The sequence below is a fragment of the Mobula birostris genome, chromosome 5 (genome assembly GCF_030028105.1).
Source record: "Mobula birostris isolate sMobBir1 chromosome 5, sMobBir1.hap1, whole genome shotgun sequence".
NCBI classification, from domain to species: Eukaryota; Metazoa; Chordata; class Chondrichthyes; order Myliobatiformes; family Myliobatidae; genus Mobula; species Mobula birostris.
Genome location: NC_092374.1, coordinates 34,884,051 through 34,908,118, shown reverse-complemented (window position 1 = coordinate 34,908,118; position 24,068 = coordinate 34,884,051). Strand labels below are relative to the sequence as shown.

Sequence of the window (24,068 nt, the reverse complement as noted above, 5' to 3'; positions counted from 1 at the left end):
CCTCAAATCTGAAAGACAGATTCCTCTCTCACCCTGCAACTACCCTCTGCTTTCTACCACCAAGCCTATTTTGTATCCAATTTGCTTCTTGCAGACCTGCTTGCCATTTGGGCCATATGAAATCCACATTGACAACATCTACTACCCTACCCTTGTCAATCCTCTTGGTCTCCTCCTTTAGAGACTGAGTCAGATCTATGAGGCACAATTTCCCAATGCTGATCAACTCGAATTACTCCTTGCCTTTCCACATGCAAATGTCCAGCTTTTCAGGACCCTTTCCAATAACTTTTCCACTATGGATGCAGGGCTGAAAAGCCTGTAGTTTCTTGGATTATCCTCGTAGTGAAGCCACAAAATTAACCATCTTCCAGTCTTGCAGTGTCTCACCTGTAGCTAAATCTCTGACAAGGCCTCAGTCATCTCTATTGTTTTCCATGGCTTCCCATAAGATATATACCCTATGTATGCTTCTCATAACTTTGTATACTTCTATCAAGTTGCTCCTGAGCCTCTGATATTCCAGTAAAAACAATCCAAGCCTCTCCAACCTATCCTTATAGCTAATACAATCCAGTTCAGGCAACATCCTGGTGAACCTCTTATGTGCCATCCGAATTAGCTGGATCCAAATAGCCTGCTCTGACTTCTAGTTTTTTTTTATTATTCTTTAAAAATAGGACATCCAAGCCATCTGAATTTATGCTTAAATCATCCTGCCCATATCCTTGAATGCAATTGTGCAAATGCAAGTGTAGTGTATCCACTAACGTCACCTTGCATTTGTCCTCACCTCCCCACTCTCAGACCTAGTGCAGTGTCTCAACCTGAAACTTCACTATTTCCATTCTTCCAATTGATACTGCTCAACACACTGATTTCCTCCAGAAGATTGTTTGTTGCCTCAGATTATTGTCAAATCTTTATCAAAGAGCAGCTTTTCCCACATTTTCCTCTAAAACTTGCTTTCTTTATGTATCCAAACATAGCACAATATAAGGAGCACATCTTTATTATTCCTAATTTTAAAAAATAATAAAGAACAGCAAATATTTCAAACAAATTCCAAAACTTCCTTTTGGTTTTTACCTGTTTTTCATTTGCTTGACTGATTTTTTTTTTACCCCCTCTCCTTCCTAATCTTATAGATTTTGCTGCCTTCAATCATATCCATTTCCTGCCTGGCTTTGCTTGTTTTTCATCCTCCTCCTATTCCCTTGCATTAGTGTGGCTCATTCTCCAGGGGAGGGATCAATCAAGGCTGTTGGGTGTTTATCTTTACGTAAGAAGCCATGCATATCTTGCCAGCTTCAAGGAAGGAGAAAGACTGCAATAGCTTTCTCAAAGCAAACTGCAATATAGGCAAACTGCAATATATAACTTGATATATTTTTCCACCTACAGAAAATTTTTTGGCAATTAAGGTTAATACAGTTGAAGCTAGAGGGCACCATTATATGTATCTGGTCTGCATGAGTATACTTTTACTTCAACATAACTCATAATTCAAAGTAATAAGACTCGTAGAGAACGAGACATTCTCAGATGTGGGTCAAACCCAATCTGTCCAACCTCATATTGTCAGAAAATTGATCAAATGGTCAAAAACTGCATTTTAAATATCTCCCTATGCCAGCAGTTACTCGTATGGACAAAGAGCAGAAATAAACAGATATTCAACAGCTGCTTGAGGTCCTTCCCCTATTAGAGAAAAGTAGCCAGCTTGAGAAATTTGAGGAAAGTGTAAGACTGACATATCACAACAGTTGGGAAATATTGTTGCAATTATACCTGTCAATAAATTAGTTTGGAAAATATTCGACTATAAGACCATAGGTCATAGGAGCAGAATTAAGCCATTCAGCCCATCAAGTCTTGCTCTGCCATTTGATCAAAGCTGATTTATTGTCAACCCTATTCTCCTGCCTTCTCCCAGTAACCTTTGCAACCCTTACTAATCAGGAACCTATCAACCTCCGCTTTAAATATATTCAATTATCTGGCCTCCACAGTTGTCTGTGGCAACTTCACAGATTTACCGCTCTCTGGCCAAAGAAATTTCTCCTCTTCTGTGTTCTAAAGGGACATCCTTCGATTCTGAGGCTGTGCTCTCCGGTCCTAGACTCCCGCACTGTTGGAAACACCCTCCCCACATTCGTACTATATTTATCGATTCAGCTATCCAGCACAGAGTAGGCCCTTCGAGCTACGCCACGCCAGCAACCCCACAACCCAGATTAACTCTAACCTAATCAATTAACCTATCCGGTACGTTTTCGGACTGTGGGAGGTAACTGGAGCACCCGGCAATACCCACACATTCCATGGGAGAGACATGTACAGGAGACTCCTTACACGTCCGAACTCTGGAACGTCCCAAGCTGTAGTAGCATTGTAGTAACCACTACGCTACAGCTGAAATTTACTTCATAACTAATTTTGTGTTTACCATGAGTTACCTATTGTCATGGGAAACGCGTGCCACAACAAAGCACAATAATCATAAAACACAAAAGCACTACACTTCACTCAAATGAATAATAAAGGCACTCTGTGCATTCTAACCAACCCATCACTTTTCACAACTGCATCCTTATTGTAAGAGACAGTGGTGACTGTTGTTGTGAATCACAAAGGAGGAAATCTCTATCAATATACCTTTCTCTCTTAAAGATTCACAGTCATTGAAACATAAAGATAGACGAAAAGGCTCCATTGATGTCAGATCAATAACATCAAAAAGAAGTGATGGTAAGAACACCTTTAGTGAATTTTTATTGGACTATGATTTTTCAAAATAATGCTGAGGCCAGTTACACCCGCATTATGTCAAAATTACGTGGCAAGTTCAGATGAGAACTGGGTTCACATTTGAAATGCTATAATTAGACATTGCTGCCTGAGCTGTGCCTCGCCATTTGATTAAAAACAGTATCTTGCAAACTCCCTCACCAGAAAATGTTTTGATTAGTGTGAAGATGCTGTACTTTTGAAAGATCAGAGAATGAGGGTTATGGGGAAATAGCACAGAAGAGGAGATGAGGCCAACATATGATGATAATGGCATCCATCCGAAGCAAAGGAGAATGGACTAATAGCAGCACCCTGGAGTGGCCTGGGCGGAAGGTATGGAGATCCTGGGATGCCCAGTCATCAAGATCCTCCTCTTGGCCTCACCAGCATAGTCAAAGGAAAGCGAAGCAATACGTTTGGCACCAGCTTGGCTGCAGGAGCTGCTGGAAGGATGTTCAATGACTTCCCGCCATCCTAGGAGCTCCACTCCAGATTTCTCTCCAGGTTCAATCCTATAGCCTTTGTCTCTCCCGAGGCTGCCCACAAGGCAGTGGGGCTAGGGAACTGGTCAACAAGCGCCAGGGCGGTGGATCTGTGTGCCTTGTGCGTGGGGGCCAGACCTCCTCCCCATTCTCTGTCGTTCAACCTGAGTCTGAAAGGAGTTCAGTTTCTGTGTGTCGCCAGTGAGGAGGCACTACATGGGGCATGCTGTTGGAGAGGCTGTGTACTGGCAGTGAGAGACTTGCACATTCAGCTCTCCTTTTCGTGAGACTGCAAGCCAGCGGTGGAAGCCAAGAGCGAGAGCGACAAGCACGACCCACTACACTGTCACACTAGATGCATCACAACAGCCATTGGGCACGCAGGCCAACATAGATCAGCCATGATCACAATGAATGGGTAGGGCTTGCCTGAGAGGCTGGTCTCATTGTGTATTTTGTGGTAGATAAAAATTAAATTCATTGAAAATAGTTAAATCCTGTTACTTTAAGTCTAAGTATACATTGAACAAATTATAAGTGTCAATTACTATAACTTTGATCAATTAGTCCTAAAAAATAACTATTGTGTGTGGAGTCTCATTCATTGATGTACTAATTGTTGTTTGATATTTTCAGAACATTAGCTGTTTGCTTTTTATTTTTTCTTTCTCTTCCAATGCATTCCTAATGACCCATTCTTTATTCCCATAAAGACCTGATTTAACAGTAGTGTTAATTAATTTAGAATTGATTCCTAGTCTCAGTGTGGTATATTTCATAATTCTTCCATCTAATGGATAAAATGGGATTAATGTAAGATTATTGTAAATAGCTGCTTTTGGGCTGTCAGTCTCAGTGGGTCAAAAAGCCTGTTTCCACGCTGTGGACACAATGAGATGGGTGCTTGCTTAGACTACTCACCTTTATCGGTAAGAGCTGTTCTCAGTCTTATGCTGAGGGTGGAATAATAATTTAAAGAGCTAATCTTGTGTTTATGGTTATTATTAAATTTGTTTTGATGCTGTATCGGCCATGTGTCACAAAGTGCCTGCAATATCTGCTTATATCTGAGAATGTGATTAGTGTGGGTCACCTGCAAGAACTTTCTTTGGTACTCATTTCAGCTGGAAGTTCACACAACCGGCGACATTCCTCAATGGCCAGAATTCATTCTATGACAATTGAAGCTCCAATTACAAAGGTGAGTTTGCTAAGCAGTTTTTTAAAAAACAGCAATTTACCCTTTCCGTGAACAAAATATATTAAATTGTTCTAAAGATTTCAGCTGGCCTTAAACTATTCATTCACTTTTTCTGAATGTTCTTAAAATTCTCAACCATTTCCCCACCTTGAATGCTGCATCTTTCAGAGATCTCAGCAAATAACTCTGTGTTGTATCAGCTTTAGTACACACATAATTGTGCACCTACCTTGTTAGTTTCAGATTTAAAATACAAGGGCATCTTAGAAATTTAATTCTTTTTCCTGTTTTTGCATTTTAATAAGGTCATCAATATAATTAACACTGCCCAGGAGAACAGCCCAGTAACAGTTGCAGAAGCCTTGGATAGAGTACTGGAAATATTGAGAACAACTGAACTCTACTCACCACAGCTTGGTACCAAAGATGATGATCCCCACACCAATAATCTTGTTGGTGGCCTCATGACTGTGAGTTAGTAAGGAATGCCTTTCAGATTTATACTTTACATTTCATAATGTACTTGTCAGTAGAGTATTTGCTTGGAAACCTGTATTGTGGCTGTTTGTATGCTCATGAGATAAACCACGGTACCTGCTTGAACCACTATTTAATAATGTCAGCAAGACTGAAATGAAAAAGAGGAAAAATTAACTGGATAGTCTTGATGAAGGGTCTTGGCCCAAAACGGTGACTCTCTACTCCTTTCCATGGATACTGCCTGATCAGCTGAGCTCCTCCATCATTTTGTATATGTTACTCTATAGCCCTTGAAAAGAACACAGAAACATAGATAACCTTTCCAAGCCTCCTGATATACAAGATGCCTGGGGAAATATGTCCCAACTTTTCCTAACTCCTTCAAATGTTTATTTCCTGACAGAAGCAAAAATTACTGAGATGTGTCGGGGTGGAGGTGGGAATCAGAACGTTGATCGAGGCATATCAGCAAACCGTCTAGGAACTAGGTGGCATTCCACTTTTAGTTTTCCAGTCCTACTTGTTTGAAAACTGATTTAACCGACAGTTTGGCCCATATGCAACCACTTCAGAGCAGTCCATGCTAACCATGAAATTTTGCCTTCCTAGCACTTCTTGGCATGTATCATCAGTGACCTCAATGTTCCACCTTGGAGGTACATGTTATTCCCTGAGAAGTACTTTTATACAAACATTACAGAGGAATGTAAACCACCTTGTCCTGGGGCATTCAATAGGTACATTTAATGTCAGAGAATTGTATACAATATACATCCTGAAATTCTTCTTCTTTGCAAACATCCACGAAAACAGAGGAGTTCCCCAAGAATGAATAACAGTCATCACTGAATTCCCAGAACAATAAAGCCTTAGTCCTTCAGTGCTGACATAGGCAACATACAGATGAGTGAAATTACACCTTCAGTAAATTATCAGGACAACAGCTCCTTAGCAACTGCATTGAACCAACACTAACATCTTCCCTAACCTGGTCATCACCAGAGTCCTTGATCCCCCAAACCTAACCTCAGAAGGAGAGTACTGGATAAATTTGAATCCAGAAATGTTCAATGTCCTGTTTTCTACACAAGTTTAAACTGCTGTTGTAATATTTCAGGATGGATTAAGAAGACTCTCTGGCAATGAATACATTTTCTCCAAAAGTAAGTCTGAATGTTCATCAACATTTTACTTGCTACTAACCACGGAAACTTTGAACATATGAGTCTCAAAATTCGGTCCAGTCATCTTTGGTGGCTTCCTGTGTTGATTTGCATATTAACTAATAATTTATGTGGCAAATGGAGTTAGAGCTCACACGATGTAATTCATGACCTCCATATCATAGTGAATGTATGGAAGATTGACTTACTGTGTTGAAGCCGAAGGACAAGCTAATATTTGATATTTATTCCTTAAAAATAAATGAACTTACTACATTAATTTGTACTGGAAGCAGCAGAAGCAGTTTGTTAAATTCTGCCACTATTGGTACTCTAATATATTAGTGTAAAATCCACCCTGATTCTTACATTGCCCTCTTTGGTGGCACTTGTAGCGTTTGTTGCTTAGCGCACTTAATCTATTCCCTCATTTAATCTATAACTGGTTGCCATTAAATTGGATCTGCCATTGTTCTACTTATGAAGTTGGTCCAGCTCATTTCTGCAATATCTGAGCCACGTGTCCTGAAACACAGATCATCATCATCATTATGTGCCATTTCATATGACGTAGGTGATCATGGTCCCATGAGCATGATTGTGCTTGGCAAATTTTCTATGGGAGTGGTTTGCTGTTTCCTTCTTCTGGGCAGTATCTTTACTAGATGGGTAACTTCTTCAGAGATTGTCTGCCTGGTGTTAGTGGTCACTTAACTGGGACTTGTGATGTGCACCAGCTGCTCATATGACCATCCACCACCTGCTCCCTTAGCTTCACATGATCCTGATTGGGGTGGGGGTGGGGCCTAAGGAAGTGGTACACCTCACCCAAGGGTGATCTGCAGGTTCATCAGCATCATCAGGTGCCATGCCCAGTTTGAGCTTTGACTGCCATGGCCCACACAATCCTGTTTCGGGTCAAGTGGATCAATTCATTGGTATTCATTTCCAGTTCTCTGGCTGCTGTCTCCATCATCATTTGTCTTTGTCTTCCTCTTGCTTTCTTCCCTTCAATCTTTCCCATACTTACCATGCGTTCTAACTCCTCTTTCCTAATCACATCTCCAATGAGGTTACGTTGCCTTTTCATGATCTCATACATTATTTCTCTTTTTGTGTTTGCTCTGTTCGTAACATCCTCGTTAGATACTCATCTCGTCCATGATATTCTTTGCATGCTCCTCAAAAACCACATCTCTGCTGCTTCAATTCGTTTCTTCATGTTTCTAGATATTGTCCAACATTCTGAGCCATATAACATAACTGGATAAATGTAACATTTCAGTACTGTGAGGTGGGTTGTCATGCCTAGTTTAGTATTGGTCAGTATACTCTTCATTCTCGTAAAGGTGTCTTTTGCCATCCTTATTCTTCTCTTGATGTCCATGTCGCACCTGCCATCTGATGCCACCCAGCTTCCTATGTAGCAAAAGTTCTGTGCTTCTTTTATGTCTTCCCCATTTATTCTCAGCCTGCAGGTTAGCGGAGAGAATAAGCGCCTTACACCCCCTTTGGTTGAAATGTATCTCCACCCCACCACCCGCAAGTAACAATCTAACTGTGACTCCATGCCATTTGATTCGTGTTTCTGTTTGTGGCAGGATAATTAAAGGTTTCTGTTTAAGTAGCAATTTTTTTTGAATGCTTTTGTCTTGCTATACAGCAAATTTTACTCATTTTGCTCATTTGATGGGTCTGTCACATACTTAAATTAGTAGTCTGATTGTGTGCAACTAAACTTTCATGGAGGTGAATGCAACCTGGCAGAAGAGTATGACTGAATATCAAACTTCATCTACAACGTTAGGATCCATTTCGACAGTCATTTACATGTCTCATTCTCCTCAGTGGGAACTCATGAAGTTTTGTTCATGCTTCTCTCCAATTTCCTCTAACCCACACCTTCCAGAAACCAAGCCTCTGGGTGATTGTTTGGATTCTGGCTTCATTGTTATTCACTTCCATTCAATTCAATTCAATTCAAGTTTAATTGTCATTTAACCAGACATGAATACAGCCAAATGAGACAGTTTTACTACAGGGTCAAGGTGCAAAGACACATTGCCAACAGTCACACACAGTCAGCACACACAAGATCACAATCACATAACAAGAATCTCCCTGTGGCCTCCCCCCACCCTCCTGACACTACAGCTGGATGCCCAGTCCTTTCACATACAAGTCAACAAACCCATGTAGAATATCATTGAAAAACATGCATGTGCATGGTCCAGACGCCCCCGGCCCTCTCTCGACCAGCCCCAACACCCACTAAGCAACACTATGGCCTTGAAGCCCTGTCCTTGCCCCAACTCCTGCTAGGCGCTACTGTGGCTTTGAGGCTCAGTTGTCACATATACAAGCACATGTAGAATATTAGTAAAAACACAACCACACAAATATGTATGTATTTAGTCCAGGCCCCTCAGTGTATTGAAATCGCAGTCACCACAACTGCACTTGATGGACTTCGGGTCTCTAGAATTGAAAGCAATGTTAATTTCTCAAAAGATGAAGAGATTACTTAAGATGGTGTGAAATCTAGTCAGTGAACTTTTCTTAAGAAATGAACATTGATGCACCTTAATATTTCCACCTGACCTACATCCTGCTTTACCCTTTGGCAACCTTCCTCATTCTCCACAACTCCACCAATTTTTGTGTCATTGGCAAAGTTGCCAGTCAGCTCAACTACATTTCATCCAAATCATTTATCATATAAGGACCCAGCACAGGTCTCTGCAAAACACCACTGATTACAGACCTCGAATCAGAATAACGCCCCTCGATCACTGTCGGTTGTCTTCAATGGCCAAGTCAGTTTTGAATCCAAAGCACCATGCATCCAATGTGTCTTAATCTTCAGGATCAGCCTAACACGAGTGACTTGGTGAGCTAAGGTCCACATAGACAACATTCACTACACTACCCTCATTAATCACCTTCTTCATCTCCTCAAAATCTCAAACAGGTTTGTAAGACATGACCTCCCCTACCCAAAGACATGCTTTTCCAGGTTATTAATCCTATCCATAAGAGTCTTCTCCAGTGATTTCCCTACCAATGATGTCAGGTTCACTAACCTATAATTTCTTGAAAATCACTTCTTATTCTTCTAGACTGAGTAGAGTATGGTTAACACTTCTCATACAACAATCCCATGAATCAATTTCTTCATTGCAATTTCTCTATTGCAAGAATATCTTTCCTAGGTATCTTTCCTGATAATGGCACCTTTTAGAATATAGCCATCATGTTATTTATATAAAATAGAAATAGAAAATGTTCGATACATTCTGCAGGTTAGACACCATCAGTAGACAGAGAAGCAGAGTTAACATTTCCCAGTATAATTATGTTCCCTGCTTTTTATTGTGATTTGTAGCCTATCGCCAAGTTGAGAAGACTGAGGCACCTCTCTGGACTTCTCTTGATGGGCAGATTGAAGAAGAACCAGGTACCTGCAGACAAAGCATTTTTTGCCACCTGTCAATTAAGTAGATTAGGGAACAGTTTTTTTTTTCTCAGACCTAAATTTTATTTCCTTTCCTTTCTATGATCTTACAATAAATACACAATCTTCCAGCTGAAGAGATAATGTTGATGCATTAAACATTTACCGGAGGTGCTCAAGACAACTGGGTTCAGATCATTCTCAGATCCTTGTGGGAAATAGTTCACTCAACTCTCTACTTCTCAAGTTCTGGATCTAACTGTAAGAAAACCCATAAGCACAGGCCAGTTTGATATAACTTTTAGAGTTGCTATATATTAATTCTGCCACTATTATAAATCTACACTCCTTTAGACTCAGTGGAGGAGTCCTGTGCTAAGAATGAATAAAATACAGTCACAACCAATTACACATCCACACTTTTCCAAGGCAGACATCTGTGGTGGATAGTACAGCATGCCATCCTCCCTCAAAGACACACTTCAAACACATCAACTGTTTTTGAACAGCTGAATTTGTAGTTATCTTCCAAAAAGTCTTCAAAGATCAAAGTATGTATATGTCACCATATACTACCCTGAGATTCATTTCCTTCCAGGCATTCACAGTAGAACAAAGAAATACAATAGAAACATAGAAACATATAAAATAGGTGCAGGAGTAGGCCATTCGGCCCTTCGAGCCTGCACCGCCATTTATTATGATCATGGCTGATCATCCAACTCAGAACCCCGCCCCAACCTTCCCTCCATACCCCCTGATCCCCGTAGCCACAAGGGCCATATCTAACTCCCTCTTCAATGAACTGGCCTCAACTGCTTCCTGTGGCAGAGAATTCCACAGATTCACCACTCTCTGTGTGAAGAAGTTTTTCCTAATCTCGGTCCTAAAAGGCTTCCCCTTTATCCTCAAACTGTGACCCCTTGTTCTGGACTTCCCCAACATCGGGAACAATCTTCCTGCATCTAGCCTGTGCAATCCCTTTAGGATTTTATACGTTTCAATCAGATCCCCCCTCAATCTTCTAAATTCCAACGAGTAAAAGCCCAGTTCATCCAGTCTTTCTTCATATGAAAGTCCTGCCATGCCAGGAATCAATCTGGTGAACCTTCTTTGTACTCCCTCTATGGCAAGGATGTCTTTCCTCAGATTAGGGGACCAAAACTGCACACAATACTCCAGGTGTGGTCTCACCAAGGCCATGTACAACTGCAGTAGTACCTCCCTGCTCCTGTACTCAAATCCTCTCGCTATAAATGCCAGCATACCATTCGCCTTTTTCACCGCCTGCTGTACCTGCATGCCCACTTTCAATGACTGGTGTATAATGACACCCAGGTCTCGTTGCACCTCCCCTTTTCCTAATCGGCCACCATTCAGATAATAATCTGTTTTCCTATTTTTGCTACCAAAGTGGATAACTTCACATTTATCCACATTAAATTGCATCTGCCATGAATTTGCCCACTCACCCAACCTATCCAAGTCACTCTGCATCCTCTTAGCATCCTCCTCACAGCTAACACTGCCACCCAGCTTCGTGTCATCCGCAAACTTGGAGATGCTGCATTTAATTCCCTCATCCAAGTCATTAATATATATTGTAAACAACTGGGGTCCCAGCACTGAGCCTTGCGGTACCCCACTAGTCACCGCCTGCCATTCTGAAAAGGTCCTGTTTCTTCCCACTCTTTGCTTCCTGTCTGCTAACCAATTCTCCATCCACATCAATACCTTACCCCCAATACCATGTGCTTTAAGTTTGCACACTAATCTCCTGTGTGGGACCTTGTCAAAAGCCTTTTGAAAATCCAAATATACCACATCCACTGGTTCTCCCCTATCCACTCTACTAGTTATATCCTCAAAAAATTCAATGAGATTCGTCAGACATGATTTTCCCTTCACAAATCCATGTTGACTTTGTCCGATGATTTCACCGCTTTCCAAATGTGCTGTTATCACATCTTTGATAACTGACTCCAGCAGTTTCCCCACCACCAACGTTAGGCTAACCGGTCTATAATTCCCCGGTTTCTCTCTCCCTCCTTTTTTAAAAAGTGGGGTTACATTAGCCACCCTCCAATCCTCCGGAACTAGTCCAGAATCTAACGAGTTTTGAAAAATTATCACTAATGCATCCACTATTTCTTGGGCTACTTCCTTAAGCACTCTCGGATGCAGACCATCTGGCCCTGGGGATTTATCTGCCTTCAATCCCTTCAATTTACCTAACACCACTTCCCTACTAACAAGTATTTCGCTCAGTTCCTCCATCTCACTGGACCCTCTGTCCCCTACTATTTCTGGAAGATTATTTATGTTCTCCTTAGTGAAGACAGAACCAAAGAAATTATTCAATTGGTCTGCCATGTCCTTGCTCCCCATAATCAATTCACCTGTTTCTGTCTGTAGGGGACCTACATTTGCCTTTACCAGTATTTTCCTTTTTACATACCTATAAAAGCTTTTACAGTCAGTTTTTATGTTTCCTGCCAGTTTTCTCTCATAATCTTTTTTCCCCTTCCTAATTAAGCCCTTTGTCCTCCTCTGCTGAACTCTGAATTTCTCCCAGTCCTCAGGTGAGCCACTTTCTCTGGCTAATTTGTATGCTGCTTCTTTGGAATTGATACTATCCCTAATTTCTCTTGTCAGCCACGGGTGCACTACCTTCCTTGATTTATTCTTTTGCCAAACTGGGATGAACAATTGTTGTAGTTCATCCATGCAACCTTTAAATGCTTGCCATTGCATATCCACCGTCAATCCTTTAAGTGTCATTTGCCAGTCTATCTTAGCTAATTCACGTCTCATACCTTCAAAGTTACCCCTCTTTAAGTTCAGAACCTTTGTTTCTGAATTAACTATGTCACTCTCCATCTTAATGAAGAATTCCACCATAATATAGTCACTCTTACCCAAAGGGCCTCTCACGACAAGATTGCTAATTAACCCTTCCTCATTGCTCAAAACCCAGTCCAGAATAGCCTGCTCTCTAGTTGGTTCCTCGACATGTTGGTTCAAAAAACCATCCCGCATACATTCCAAGAAATCCTCTTCCTCAGCACCTTTACCAATTTGGTTCACCCAATCTACATGTAGATTGAAGTCACCCATTATAACTGCTGTTCCTTTATTGCACACATTTCTAATTTCCTGCTTAATACCATCTCCGACCTCACTACTACTGTTAGGTGGCCTGTACACAACTCCCACCAGCGTCTTCTGCCCCTTAGTGTTACGCAGCTCTACCCATATCGATTCCACATCTTCCCGGCTTATGTCCTTCCTTTCTATTGCGTTAGTCTCTTCTTTAACCAGCAACGCCACCCCACCTCCCCTTCCTTCATGTCTATCCCTCCTGAATATTGAATATCCCTGAATCAATCTTAAAAAACTGCACTTAATAACCAATGTGCAAGAGAAGCCAAAATGCACAAATACAAAAAGTAACAATCAATCAGTCAATACATATACCCTGAGCATATGACTTGTAGAATCTTTGAAAGTGAGTTCATAGGTTGCAGAATCAGTTCTGTGTTGAGGTGAGTAGAGTTATCTGTGCTGCTTCAGGAGCCTGATGAGCTTCAGGCAGTTTCCAGTCAATTGTTCACGCTTCATTAAAATTTGTGATGAGATTTGGGATGCAGTTGTTAACAACTAAAAAAGGCAGTTGCCAAGTGAGATGTTTTCTAAAATAATTGCCATTTACTTTACCTTTTATGGTTCACCATGCATCAGATAAATCATACTAATGCTGCTAATATTGTTAACAGTATTATTTTGCACTGTTGTAACTATATGTTATAATTATGTGGTTTTTCTCAGTTTTTTTTTTAAGTCTTGGTTTGTCTTGTGTTTCTGTGATATCATTCTGGAGGAACATTGTATCATTTCTTACTGCATGCATTACTAAATGATAATAAAAGAGGACTGTGTGTCCTCATAATCTATTAATCTAATCTAACTAAAGACTTGCAAACAACGTACGTGTAAAACGAGAAAGCTGTGGATACTGTGAGAAATCTCTTTTTACATCACTTTTCCGTCCAGTGTTTCCAGGAATGTCTTAAATTAATATTTGGCAAGAGGATTTAGGATTTCCGTGGCAAGTAAATTCCTCAGAGCGTTTCCCACTACAAGCGTCTTTTCACAAAACATAAAACAGATGCTTCGTGTACAGAGGAATGAGGGGGACCTGGCATATACTCTAGAGAGAACAAAAATTTATTTTGAAGGAACTCTGGATAAATTTGGAGGAAAAACAATCAGTGTTTGATGAACAATCTCAATGTACCACTTCTTTTTCTGTCAGTGAAGCAAGGAATTCACTTGAACCTTCTGGGCATTTTGGGCCAAGGTCTTTCGTCAGGGCTGAAAAGGAAGGGTGGAGGGGGGGGGGGGGGAAGCCAGAATAAGAAGGTGGGGGAGGGGAAAAGGTGATAGGTGAAGCCAGGTGGGTGAGGGAGGTGGATGAAGTAAGAAGCTGGGAGATGGATAGGTGGAAAAGGCAAAGGGCTGAAGAAGAAGGAATCTGATAGGAACAGAGAGTGGACCATGGGAGAAAAGAAGAAGGAGGGGCACCAGAGGAAGGTGATAGGAGAAAAAAAGAGGTAAGAGGAGCACCAGACGGGGAATTAAAGAAAAGGGAAAGGGAGAAGGGGGAAAATTACCAAAAGTTGGAGAAATATTGTATCATTTCTTAATGCATGCATTACTAAATGACAATAAAAGAGGACTGTGTGTCTTCATAATCTAAAAAAATAATCAATGTTCATGCCATTGGTTTGGAGGTTGCCCAGATGGAATATCTGTATGGGAGCCATGGACTGACAGGTCAGAATGGGAATGGGGACTGGAATTAAAATGGTTGGTCAATGGGAAACACTATTTTTCACAGATGGAGGAAAGGCACTTGATAAAGCAGTCCCCCAATCTACTTCAGGTCTCACCAATGTAGAGGAGGGTGCATTAGGAGACTTTTCCCTTTCCTCTTCCCTTTCTCCTGTGGTCTACTCTTCTCTCCTATCAGATTCCTTCTTCTCCAACTCTTTACCTTTTCTACCTATCACCTCTCAGCTTCTTTCTTCATTCCTCCCACAGCCGCCAACCTGGCTTCACCTATGATCTTCCAGTTTGTACTCCTTCCCCTTGTCCACCTTATTTTGGCTTCTTCCCCCATCCTTTCCAGTCGTGCTGAAAGGTCTGGGTCTGAAATGTCGACCTTATTCATTTCCACAGAAGCAATTTCAGGTTTTTTTTAAACATATTCCTTTTACAGTATGCAAGGCCAGCATTTATTATGTGTTTAGGAAGTAGATGGGCTACAGCAGCAGAAGACCGCACTGGGTTTGTTCCTATACCTAATAAAGTGAATAGTGAGTCTATTCTAACAGTGTGTAGGAAGGAAGTACCAAGAACTAAAGCAATATGCCAAGAACAGTAACTCTTATTCGCCTGAGATCTGGCCAGATGCATCGTATTAGCGAGCTGACATTAAAAAAACACAAAGTTTTTTTAAAAAAAAAACAAAAGATAGCCTAATAATAGACACCACCTCTTCACTTCAGAGAAAGCAGCTGGTGTTTTTATCAGTGTCCACTCTGTGTGGGAGTCTTCAGTTAATGGTTCAGAAGAAATATCTGTTTTGCTACAGATAGGAAAGTGCATAGTGTCACAATGGAATATCGCATGATAAGCTGGAGGAACTCAGCTAGTCAGGCAGCAACTACAGAGAGAAATGGTCAGTTGATGTTTTGGGCCAAGGCCCATCATCAGCATCACCTTTGCCCTCCATAGATGCTGCCTGACCTACTGAGTTACTCTAATTTTTTGTGTATTACTTAAGATTCCAGCATCTGCGGTTTTTTTAATGTCTTTACAAAGGAATATGTTTGCTATCAGGATACTTGTATTGGAATTTTTCCTAAGTTGATACTTTTCTTTACGCCAACAGACTTGCAGCAAAGTCACGGCCATCTTGCCATCCCAGTTGCCCTTGGTGATGTACCACCTCGGGTGGCAGAATTACTTGCTGATGAAGAAAACTGGGACTTTAATATTTTTGAGCTGGAAGCTGTAACTAACAAGAGGTGGGTAGTGGTATTGAACTGTGATCATCTGTCGGCTGTACTGGAGTGAGTTTTTAATGTATTAAATATGAGTCATATTTGTGTCTATTGCTAACCTGCAGGCTGAGTCAGTGGCAAACGCAATATTAGCATACGGTTCAAGACGACTGGAATATAAAAGAAAAGATATAATTTTGAGCCTTTATAAGGCATTCGTCAGACTGCACTTGGAGTATTATGAACAGGTTTGGCCCTTTATCTAAGAAAGGGTGTGCTGGCTGAGGTGAGGGTCTAGAGGAGGTTCATAAGAATTATCCAGAGAATGAAAGGGTTAATGAATGAGGAGTGTTTCATGGCTTTGGGCCTGTACTCACTGGAGTTCAGAATAATGAGGGGGGAGCTCATTAAAATCTATTAAATATTGAAAGGCCTAGATAGAGTTGATGTGGAGAGGATGTTTCCTATAATGGATACAGCCTCAGAATAGGATATCCTTTAGAACAGAAATGAGGAGGAATTTCTTTAGCCAGAGGATGGTGAATCTGGCGAATTCATTACCACAGACAGCTGTGGAGACCAAGCCATTGGATATATTTAAAGCGGAGGTTCTGATTAGTCAGGGGGTCTAAGGTTACAGGAAGAAGGCAGAAGAAAGGGATGGAGAAGGATAATCAATCAGCCGTGATGGAATGCTAGCTGGTGGTGCAGTGACAGCAGCACTGGACTTATAGAGGCGAGTGGTCCTGGGTTTGAATGTGGCCGGCTCCTTGCACGCTTTCCGTTGGTGTTGGGTTAAGTGTCGAGCTGGCAATTCAGCCTCATGAACAACAGACAAAAATGCCAAAGAGGTGGCAAGGCTGCTACCCGGTGTGCCACGAGGTGCAGAGAGGAACAACAACATAATGGAATGGGGGAGCAGACTTGATGGGCAGAATGGCCTAATTCTGCTCCCACGTCATACAGTCTTGAGAAAGAATTTAAAGCATTTATTGTTCATTGTGGTCTTCATTCAACTTCTGAACGAGGAAAAGGGAATGCAGAATGGGAAAAGGAGACAAATTCTGATGGCTTCTTTACTCTAAAGTCTCCTAAAGTTGCAGATGTTGATCAGTTGTGTGCAGAAGCTGAAGGTAAAGGGAATCTTGCCATGTCCAGACAGAACAGGGTAGAGAGCAGAACTAGAAGATTCCTAGTTACAGATATCTCTTCTCCATATTTCCTGATGTCAGAGGGTGACACAGTGGCACGGTTGGTAGGGCCACCAGGTTCAATCCTGACCTCAGCTGCGCTCTGTATGGAGCTTGCAAGTTCTCCCTGTGACCGTGCGGACTGAAGAATATCTTCTCATCTTAGTGCTGAGTGGGAAGACCCTTCACTTTGAGACTGGGATCAGTGATTCTACAAAGGCTGCTTGTGAGAAGCATGTACCTGATTAGACTTCAATGAGATCACCCTTCCTCTTTCAAAATAAAAATACTACAGGCCTAGTTTGCTTAATCAGACTAAACAGACTATAAACAGACTAGGCCTACAGATAAGCCCATTAGTCCAGGAACCTATCAGATTATTTAGTTACCTTTTTATTGATTATCTGAATTAATTTAGCTTCATTAATATAACAGATAAGTATAGGTCTTTGAGTTAATTCTTTAAAACAAAGTTAAAATTGGGTTAAAAGATACAAGATTTTCCATGGCCAATTTCAAAACTGCAGGTAGACACCTGTGTTGTGGGGGCAGCAGTACCAAACTGCATTGCAAATTTATATTGTTGAAGATAATGGGACAACCTGGAGGTTCCTGGGGAATAGAGGACAAACAGCATTGTCTAGGATTGTGTAGGTCAGCAGGAGAAGAATCGGCCAGAAGAGGAGCGGCATCATGGAGATTGGGTAAAGGGATGGTATGGTGAACTTCGGCAGTGAGAGGTGGGGGATTTGTGGGTCAGATCAAGACTTCAATTCAAATTCTCTGGATGGGTTGGCCAATGAGCTCGATCTGCATGGGAGAGGTGTCTATAAATACAAAGCACCCAGTTCACTTCGGCATCATTGAAGCCCTGTTGTCCTAACTGCATCCAGTCATGATTAATCATTGTCTAGTTTACCTCACAGAAGTAGCAGCACACAGAATGCTACTTCTCCAAAAGAAGCATTGCTCAAAATTCTTGTCCGCTACCCAAGGATGAATCATCCTAGTAAGTATTGTGCTTGACTTCCAGAGTGGTATAAAATGAAGTGAAAATGGTTGTTAGACCACTTCTCTCTCAAGGTAAAGTCAATTCTCAATTGTGTAATGTTAAAATAACAGCAAGTCTCTAGCATGCTGCCGATTGTAAGCCAATAGATTTTTATAAAAAACCCATCTGGATAGTCAAAGCAGACACCTTAATCAATGCTAAATCATCTATATGACACTATTGAGTTCTTGCTTTTAAAACAATTCTCTTTGTTTTGTTTTAGGCCCTTACTCTACCTTGGCTTAAAAATCTTGACACAATTTGGCATATGTGATGTTCTAAACTGTTCAGAAATTACTCTAAGATCATGGCTACAAATCATAGAAACCAATTATCATGCATCAAATTCATACCACAATTCAACACACGCAGCTGATGTGTTGCATGCCACAGCATATTTTCTTCGAAAGGACCGAGTTAAGGTAAGCCTTTATATTTATCATTGGCACATGATAGAGACATTCAAGTGATTTGTTGGATTTTGTATCACATGGCTTTATTAAACGTGGTAATTATTGATTATAAACGAGAAATCCTGCAGATGCCGGAATTTCAGAGCAACACATACAAAATGCCGGAGGAACTCAGCAGGTCATGCAGCGTCTATGGAAATGAATAAACAGTCAGCGTTTTGGGCCGAGACCCTTATTCGATGCACTTTGTATCAAAGTACTTTGATGCACTAAGTTATTAAAGTTATAATTACCTGAAACATAATGTATTCTGGGTGAGATAAGTAATCATCTTATTTGGAGAGGGTAGACAGCAATCAAGATAAAACACAGAGACAGCATATAGTGTCTATCTTAACCCATTTCCTTCAAATAGTTATACAGTATAGAGAATGAAATTTGCCAATTGTCCAGTTTTGGTGGGAAAGTTGTTTTTCTGGCATTTCTGAGGCCTCTACATAGAGGTCAGAAGAGTTGACCATAAGACCATAAGTCATAAGAGCAGGACGAATAGGAGATCCTGCTTGGAAAATGACTCCAGTTGTGTCAGTTGGTGTAAAGTTAGTAATGCAATCATCTGCAAGATCATACTGAAAAAAATTCTAAAACACTAATGTATAAGCAGAATGTTGAAACCTTTATGGCCTGATCATTGACATTTATTTTGTATTTGATGTGTCAGGGGATGATTTTTCATCAGTTTATGCAGACAGATTTGTGCCAGTCCATATCAGAAAAATAATCAGATCTAGGTAACCGAGTACTTATTTTGAATCTGGCAGGCTCCTTGCACGCTTTCCACTCGTGTTGGGTTAAGTATCGAGCTGGGAATTCAGCCTCATAAAAAAAAATCAGACAAAATGGTATTGGCTGATTATTGTATAAAACTAATGTATATGCTTTTGTTTATGATCGGTGATTAATTTATCATTATTGGGCAATTGTTAGAACTTCACTGATACTAAGCACTAATGCTTCCTTTCAACGTTATTCGCAGGCGAGTTTGGATGAGATGGATGAGGTTGCAACACTGATTGCAGCCACGGTACATGATGTGGACCACCCAGGTCGCACCAACTCCTTCCTGTGTAATGCTGGAAGTGAGCTCGCAGTCCTCTACAACGACACAGCAGTTCTGGAAAGTCACCATGCAGCCCTGGCCTTCCAGCTTACAGCAGGAGATAAAAAGAGCAACATTTTTAAGAACCTTGAAAGGTTAGATTTACTGATCAATAGATCATCCAGCTTCCAAAACTCCTCAGTGCCAATTGGTACATAAATTTAGTTTGTTATATTACAGAGTGATGGTCAAAACTCAGCTGGTTTGCAATAAGGATCTAAGACATGATCACAAGAGATTCTGCAGATGCTGAATATCTTGAGCAACACACACAAAATGCTGGAGGAACTCAGCAGGTCAGAAAGCATCTATGGAGGGGAGTAAACAGTTGATATTTCGGGCCAAGACCCTTCATCAGGACTTGCTGTTTTGTTTTTGCTCTCCTGGGGGTATTTCAGTTACCTTGCTGTACAGATCCTAGCGCTTGCTTGTTATGACACTGAAGGAGGCCATTTCAGCCGATGTCAATGATGGCTCCTAGGGGAGCAATCCCACCAATCCCTGTACCCATCTCCTTATCCCTCTGCAGCAGCACAACTCACCTAAGGAAAGAGATTATTAAAATGCAGAATTTCCTTATAAATGAGTTAATATGTTTCATCACAAACCTCTGAAGCACTTCATCGCAGTGGATGTAAGTACTACTGGATGATAGTCATTGCATACTTCCATACTGATAATAGTCATTACATCCCACCAAAGACTGTTGCTAAGTGCTCGAGGTATTCAGTGTAGTGATTAGTAAACAAGAAACAGCCTACGCTGGCACCCTTCAAGTCATTTTCAACGACTTCAATCAGGCTTGTTTGAATAAAGTTCTGCCCAATTATCATCAACATAACACCTGCAGCACAAGGAGTCCTAACACACTAGACCACTGTTATACTAAAATACGGAATGCCCAGATCATATTCCGGTAAATCTGATCACTTGGTTGTCCTACCTGCATAAAGGCAGAGGCTAAAGAGCAGATTTCCAGATATTAGGACAGTAAAGAGGTGGTCGCGGGGGCACGAGGCAGAGGAGTGGTTCTTGGATTGCTTCAAGTCGGTGTACTTGGCCAAGTTCATCTGCAGATCTGATAAATGCACCCTGGTTGTCATAGTCTCTATTCAAACAGTTGTAGACTAGTGTGTCCCCACAAAATCATTTAGAGTCTTCCCAACCCGAAGGCCTTGATGAACCAAGAGATTCATAAACTATTAGGGGTCAGATCAGTGGTGTTCAGGCCTGGTGACCAAGTAAATACAAGAGGCCCAGGAATGACCTCCGGAAATCATCTCCGGAAGCCATCTCACAAAGTGGCAATTCTGGACCAAACTTGAATCGCTGAAGGATGCTGGACAACTGTGGCAGGGCTTGAGTGCCATTGCCCCCTACAAAGAAGAGAAAATCTGCAGATGCTGGAAATCCAAGCAACACAAACACAATGCTGGAGGAACTCAGCAGGCCAGGCAGCATCTATGGAAAAGAGTACAGTTGACGGGTTTCAGCCCGAAATGTCAACTGTATTATTTTTCCATATATGCTGCCTGACCTGCTGAGTTCCTCCAGCATTTTTTGTGTGTTACCTCCTACAAAGTGAAACCAAGCAACATAGGTGACAACAAGATTTTGTTCCCAGATGCTCAATGCCTTTTTTACTTGCTTTGATCATCAAAATATGGAGGCACTTTTACAAACTCCCATAGCCCCTGACGACCCTATGATATCAGTCTCTGAGGCCAACATAGGAGCATCCTTCAGGAAGGTAAACCCATGGAAAGCATCCAGGCAAGACTGGGTACCTGACCGAGTACTAAAGACTTGTGCTGATCAACTAACTGGAGTGTTCTCTGATATCTTCAGCTTTCTCACTTCAGCTGTCTGAGGTACTCACCTACTTAAAGCAGGCTTCAGTTATACTGGTGTCTAAGAAAAACATGGTAACTTGCTTCAATGACTATCGTCCAGTAGCACATACATTCACTGTAAAGTGCTTTGGGAGGGTGGTGATGAAACATATCAATTCCTGCCTGAGGAGTGGCTTGGATCTGCTCCCGTTTGCTTACCGGCATAACAGGTCAACAACAGGTGCCATTTCATTGGCTCTTTATTCAATCCCGGAACACTGGCACCTGGACAGTGAAGATGCATACATAGAAACATAGAAACATAGAAAATAGGTGCAGGAGTAGGCCATTCAGCCCTTCGAGCCTGCACCACCATTTATTATGATCATGGCTGATCATCCAACTCAGAACCCCGCCCCAGCCTTCCCTCCATACCCCCTGATCCCCGTAGCCACAAGGGACATATCTAACTCCCTCTTCAATGAACTGGCCTCAACTGTTTCCTGTGGCAGAGAATTCCACAGATTCACCACTCTCTGTGTGAAGAAGTTTTTCCTAATCTCGGTCCTAAAAGGCTTCCCCTTTATCCTCAAACTGTGATCCCTTGTTCTGGACTTCCCCAACATCGGGAACAATCTTCCTGCATCTAGCCTGTCTAATCCCTTTAGGATTTTATACGTTTCAATCAGATCCCCCTTCAATCTTCTAAATTCCAACGAGTACAAGCCCAGTTCATCCAGTCTTTCTTCATATGAAAGTCCTGCCATGCCAGGAATCAATCTGGTGAACCTTCTTTGTACTCCCTCTATGGCAAGGATGTCTTTCCTCAGATTAGGGGACCAAAACTGCACACAATACTCCAGGTGTGGTCTCACCAAGGCCTTGTACAACTGCAGTAGTACCTCCCTGCTCCTGTACTCAAATCCTCTCGCTATAAATGCCAGCATACCATTCGCCTTTTTCACCGCCTGCTGTACCTGCATGCCCACTTTCAATGACTGGTGTATAATGACACCCAGGTCTCGTTGCACCTCCCCTTTTCCTAATCGGCCACCATTCAGATAATAATCTGTTTTCCTATTTTTGCTACCAAAGTGGATAACTTCACATTTATCCACATTAAATTGCATCTGCCATGAATTTGCCCACTCACCCAACCTATCCAAGTCACTCTGCATCCTCTTAGCATCCTCCTCACAGCTAACACTGCCACCCAGCTTCGTGTCATCCGCAAACTTGGAGATGCTGCATTTAATTCCCTCATCCAAGTCATTAATATATATTGTAAACAACTGGGGTCCCAGCACTGAGCCTTGCGGTACCCCACTAGTCACCGCCTGCCATTCTGAAAAGGTCCCGTTTCTTCCCACTCTTTGCTTCCTGTCTGCTAACCAACTCTCCACCCACACCAATACCTTACCCCCAATACCGTGTGCTTTAAGTTTGCACACTAATCTCCTGTGTGGGACCTTGTCAAAAGCCTTCTGAAAATCCAAATATACCACGTCCACTGGTTCTCCCCTATCCACTCTACTAGTTATATCCTCAAAAAATTCAATGAGATTCGTCAGACATGATTTTCCTTTCACAAATCCATGCTGACTTTGTCTGATCATTTCACCACTTTCCAAATGTGCTGTTATCACATCCTTGATAACTGACTCCAGCAGTTTCCCCACCACCGACGTTAGGCTAACCGGTCTATAATTCCCCGGTTTCTCTCTCCCTCCTTTTTTAAAAAGTGGGGTTACATTAGTCACCCTCCAATCCTCCAGAACTAGTCCAGAATCTAACGAGTTTTGAAAAATTATCACTAATGCCTCCACTATTTCTTGGGCTACTTCCTTAAGCACTCTAGGATGCAGACCATCTGGCTCTGGGGATTTATCTGCCTTCAATCCCTTCAATTTACCTAACACCACTTCCCTACTAACATGTATTTCGCTCAGTTCCACCATCTCACTGGACCCTCTGTCCCCTACTATTTCTGGAAGATTATTTATGTCCTCCTTAGTGAAGACAGAACCAAAGTAATTATTCAATTGGTCTGCCATGTCCTTGCTCCCCATAATCAATTCACCTGTTTCTGTCTGTAGGGGACCTACATTTGTCTTTACCAGTCTTTTCCTTTTTACATATCTATAAAAGCTTTTACAGTCAGTTTTTATGTTCCCTGCCAGTTTTCTCTCATAATCTTTTTTCCCCTTCCTAATTAAGCCCTTTGTCCTCCTCTGCTGAACTCTGAATTTCTCCCAGTCCTCAGGTGAGCCACTTTCTCTGGCTAATTTGTATGCTTCTTCTTTGGAATTGATACTATCCCTAATTTCTCTTGTCAGCCATAGGTGCACTACCTTCCTTGATTTATTCTTTTGCCAAACTGGGATGAACAATTGTTGTAGTTCATCCATGCAACCTTTAAATGCTTGCCATTGCATATCCACTGTCAATCCTTTAAGTGTCATTTGCCAGTCTATCTTAGCTAATTCACGTCTCATACCTTCAAAGTTACCCCTCTTTAAGTTCAGAACCTTTGTTTCTGAATTAACTATGTCACTCTCCATCTTAATGAAGAATTCCACCATATTATGGTCACTCTTACCCAAGGGGCCTCTCATGACAAGATTGCTAATTAACCCTTCCTCTTTGCTCAAAACCCAGTCCAGAATAGCCTGCTCTCTAGTTGGTTCCTCGACATGTTGGTTCAAAAAACCATCCCGCATACATTCCAAAAAATCCTCTTCCTCAGCACCTTTACCAATTTGGTTCACCCAATCTACATGTA

The 24,068-nt window shown here is 41.6% G+C and overlaps 1 protein-coding gene across 6 annotated transcripts in view; it reads left to right on the top strand.

The window, feature by feature from the left end:
• Positions 1 to 24,068, top strand: part of pde8b (phosphodiesterase 8B) — a 295,986-nt gene that overhangs the window by 258,297 nt on the left and 13,621 nt on the right. For 4 of the 6 annotated variants that reach the window (XM_072257866.1, XM_072257864.1, XM_072257865.1 and 1 more), the window contains 8 exons: positions 2,674 to 2,751; positions 4,400 to 4,476; positions 4,782 to 4,946; positions 6,074 to 6,119; positions 9,505 to 9,576; positions 15,530 to 15,665; positions 18,106 to 18,304; positions 19,332 to 19,549. In XM_072257866.1, the coding sequence (XP_072113967.1) occupies positions 2,674 to 2,751; positions 4,400 to 4,476; positions 4,782 to 4,946; positions 6,074 to 6,119; positions 9,505 to 9,576; positions 15,530 to 15,665; positions 18,106 to 18,304; positions 19,332 to 19,549 (991 nt within the window). Of the gene's footprint in view, positions 1 to 2,673; positions 2,752 to 4,399; positions 4,477 to 4,781; positions 4,947 to 6,073; positions 6,120 to 9,504; positions 9,577 to 15,529; positions 15,666 to 18,105; positions 18,305 to 19,331; positions 19,550 to 19,634; positions 19,751 to 24,068 lie in introns of all 6 variants that reach the window. The other 2 variants (XM_072257867.1, XM_072257863.1) reach the window with 2 other exon arrangements.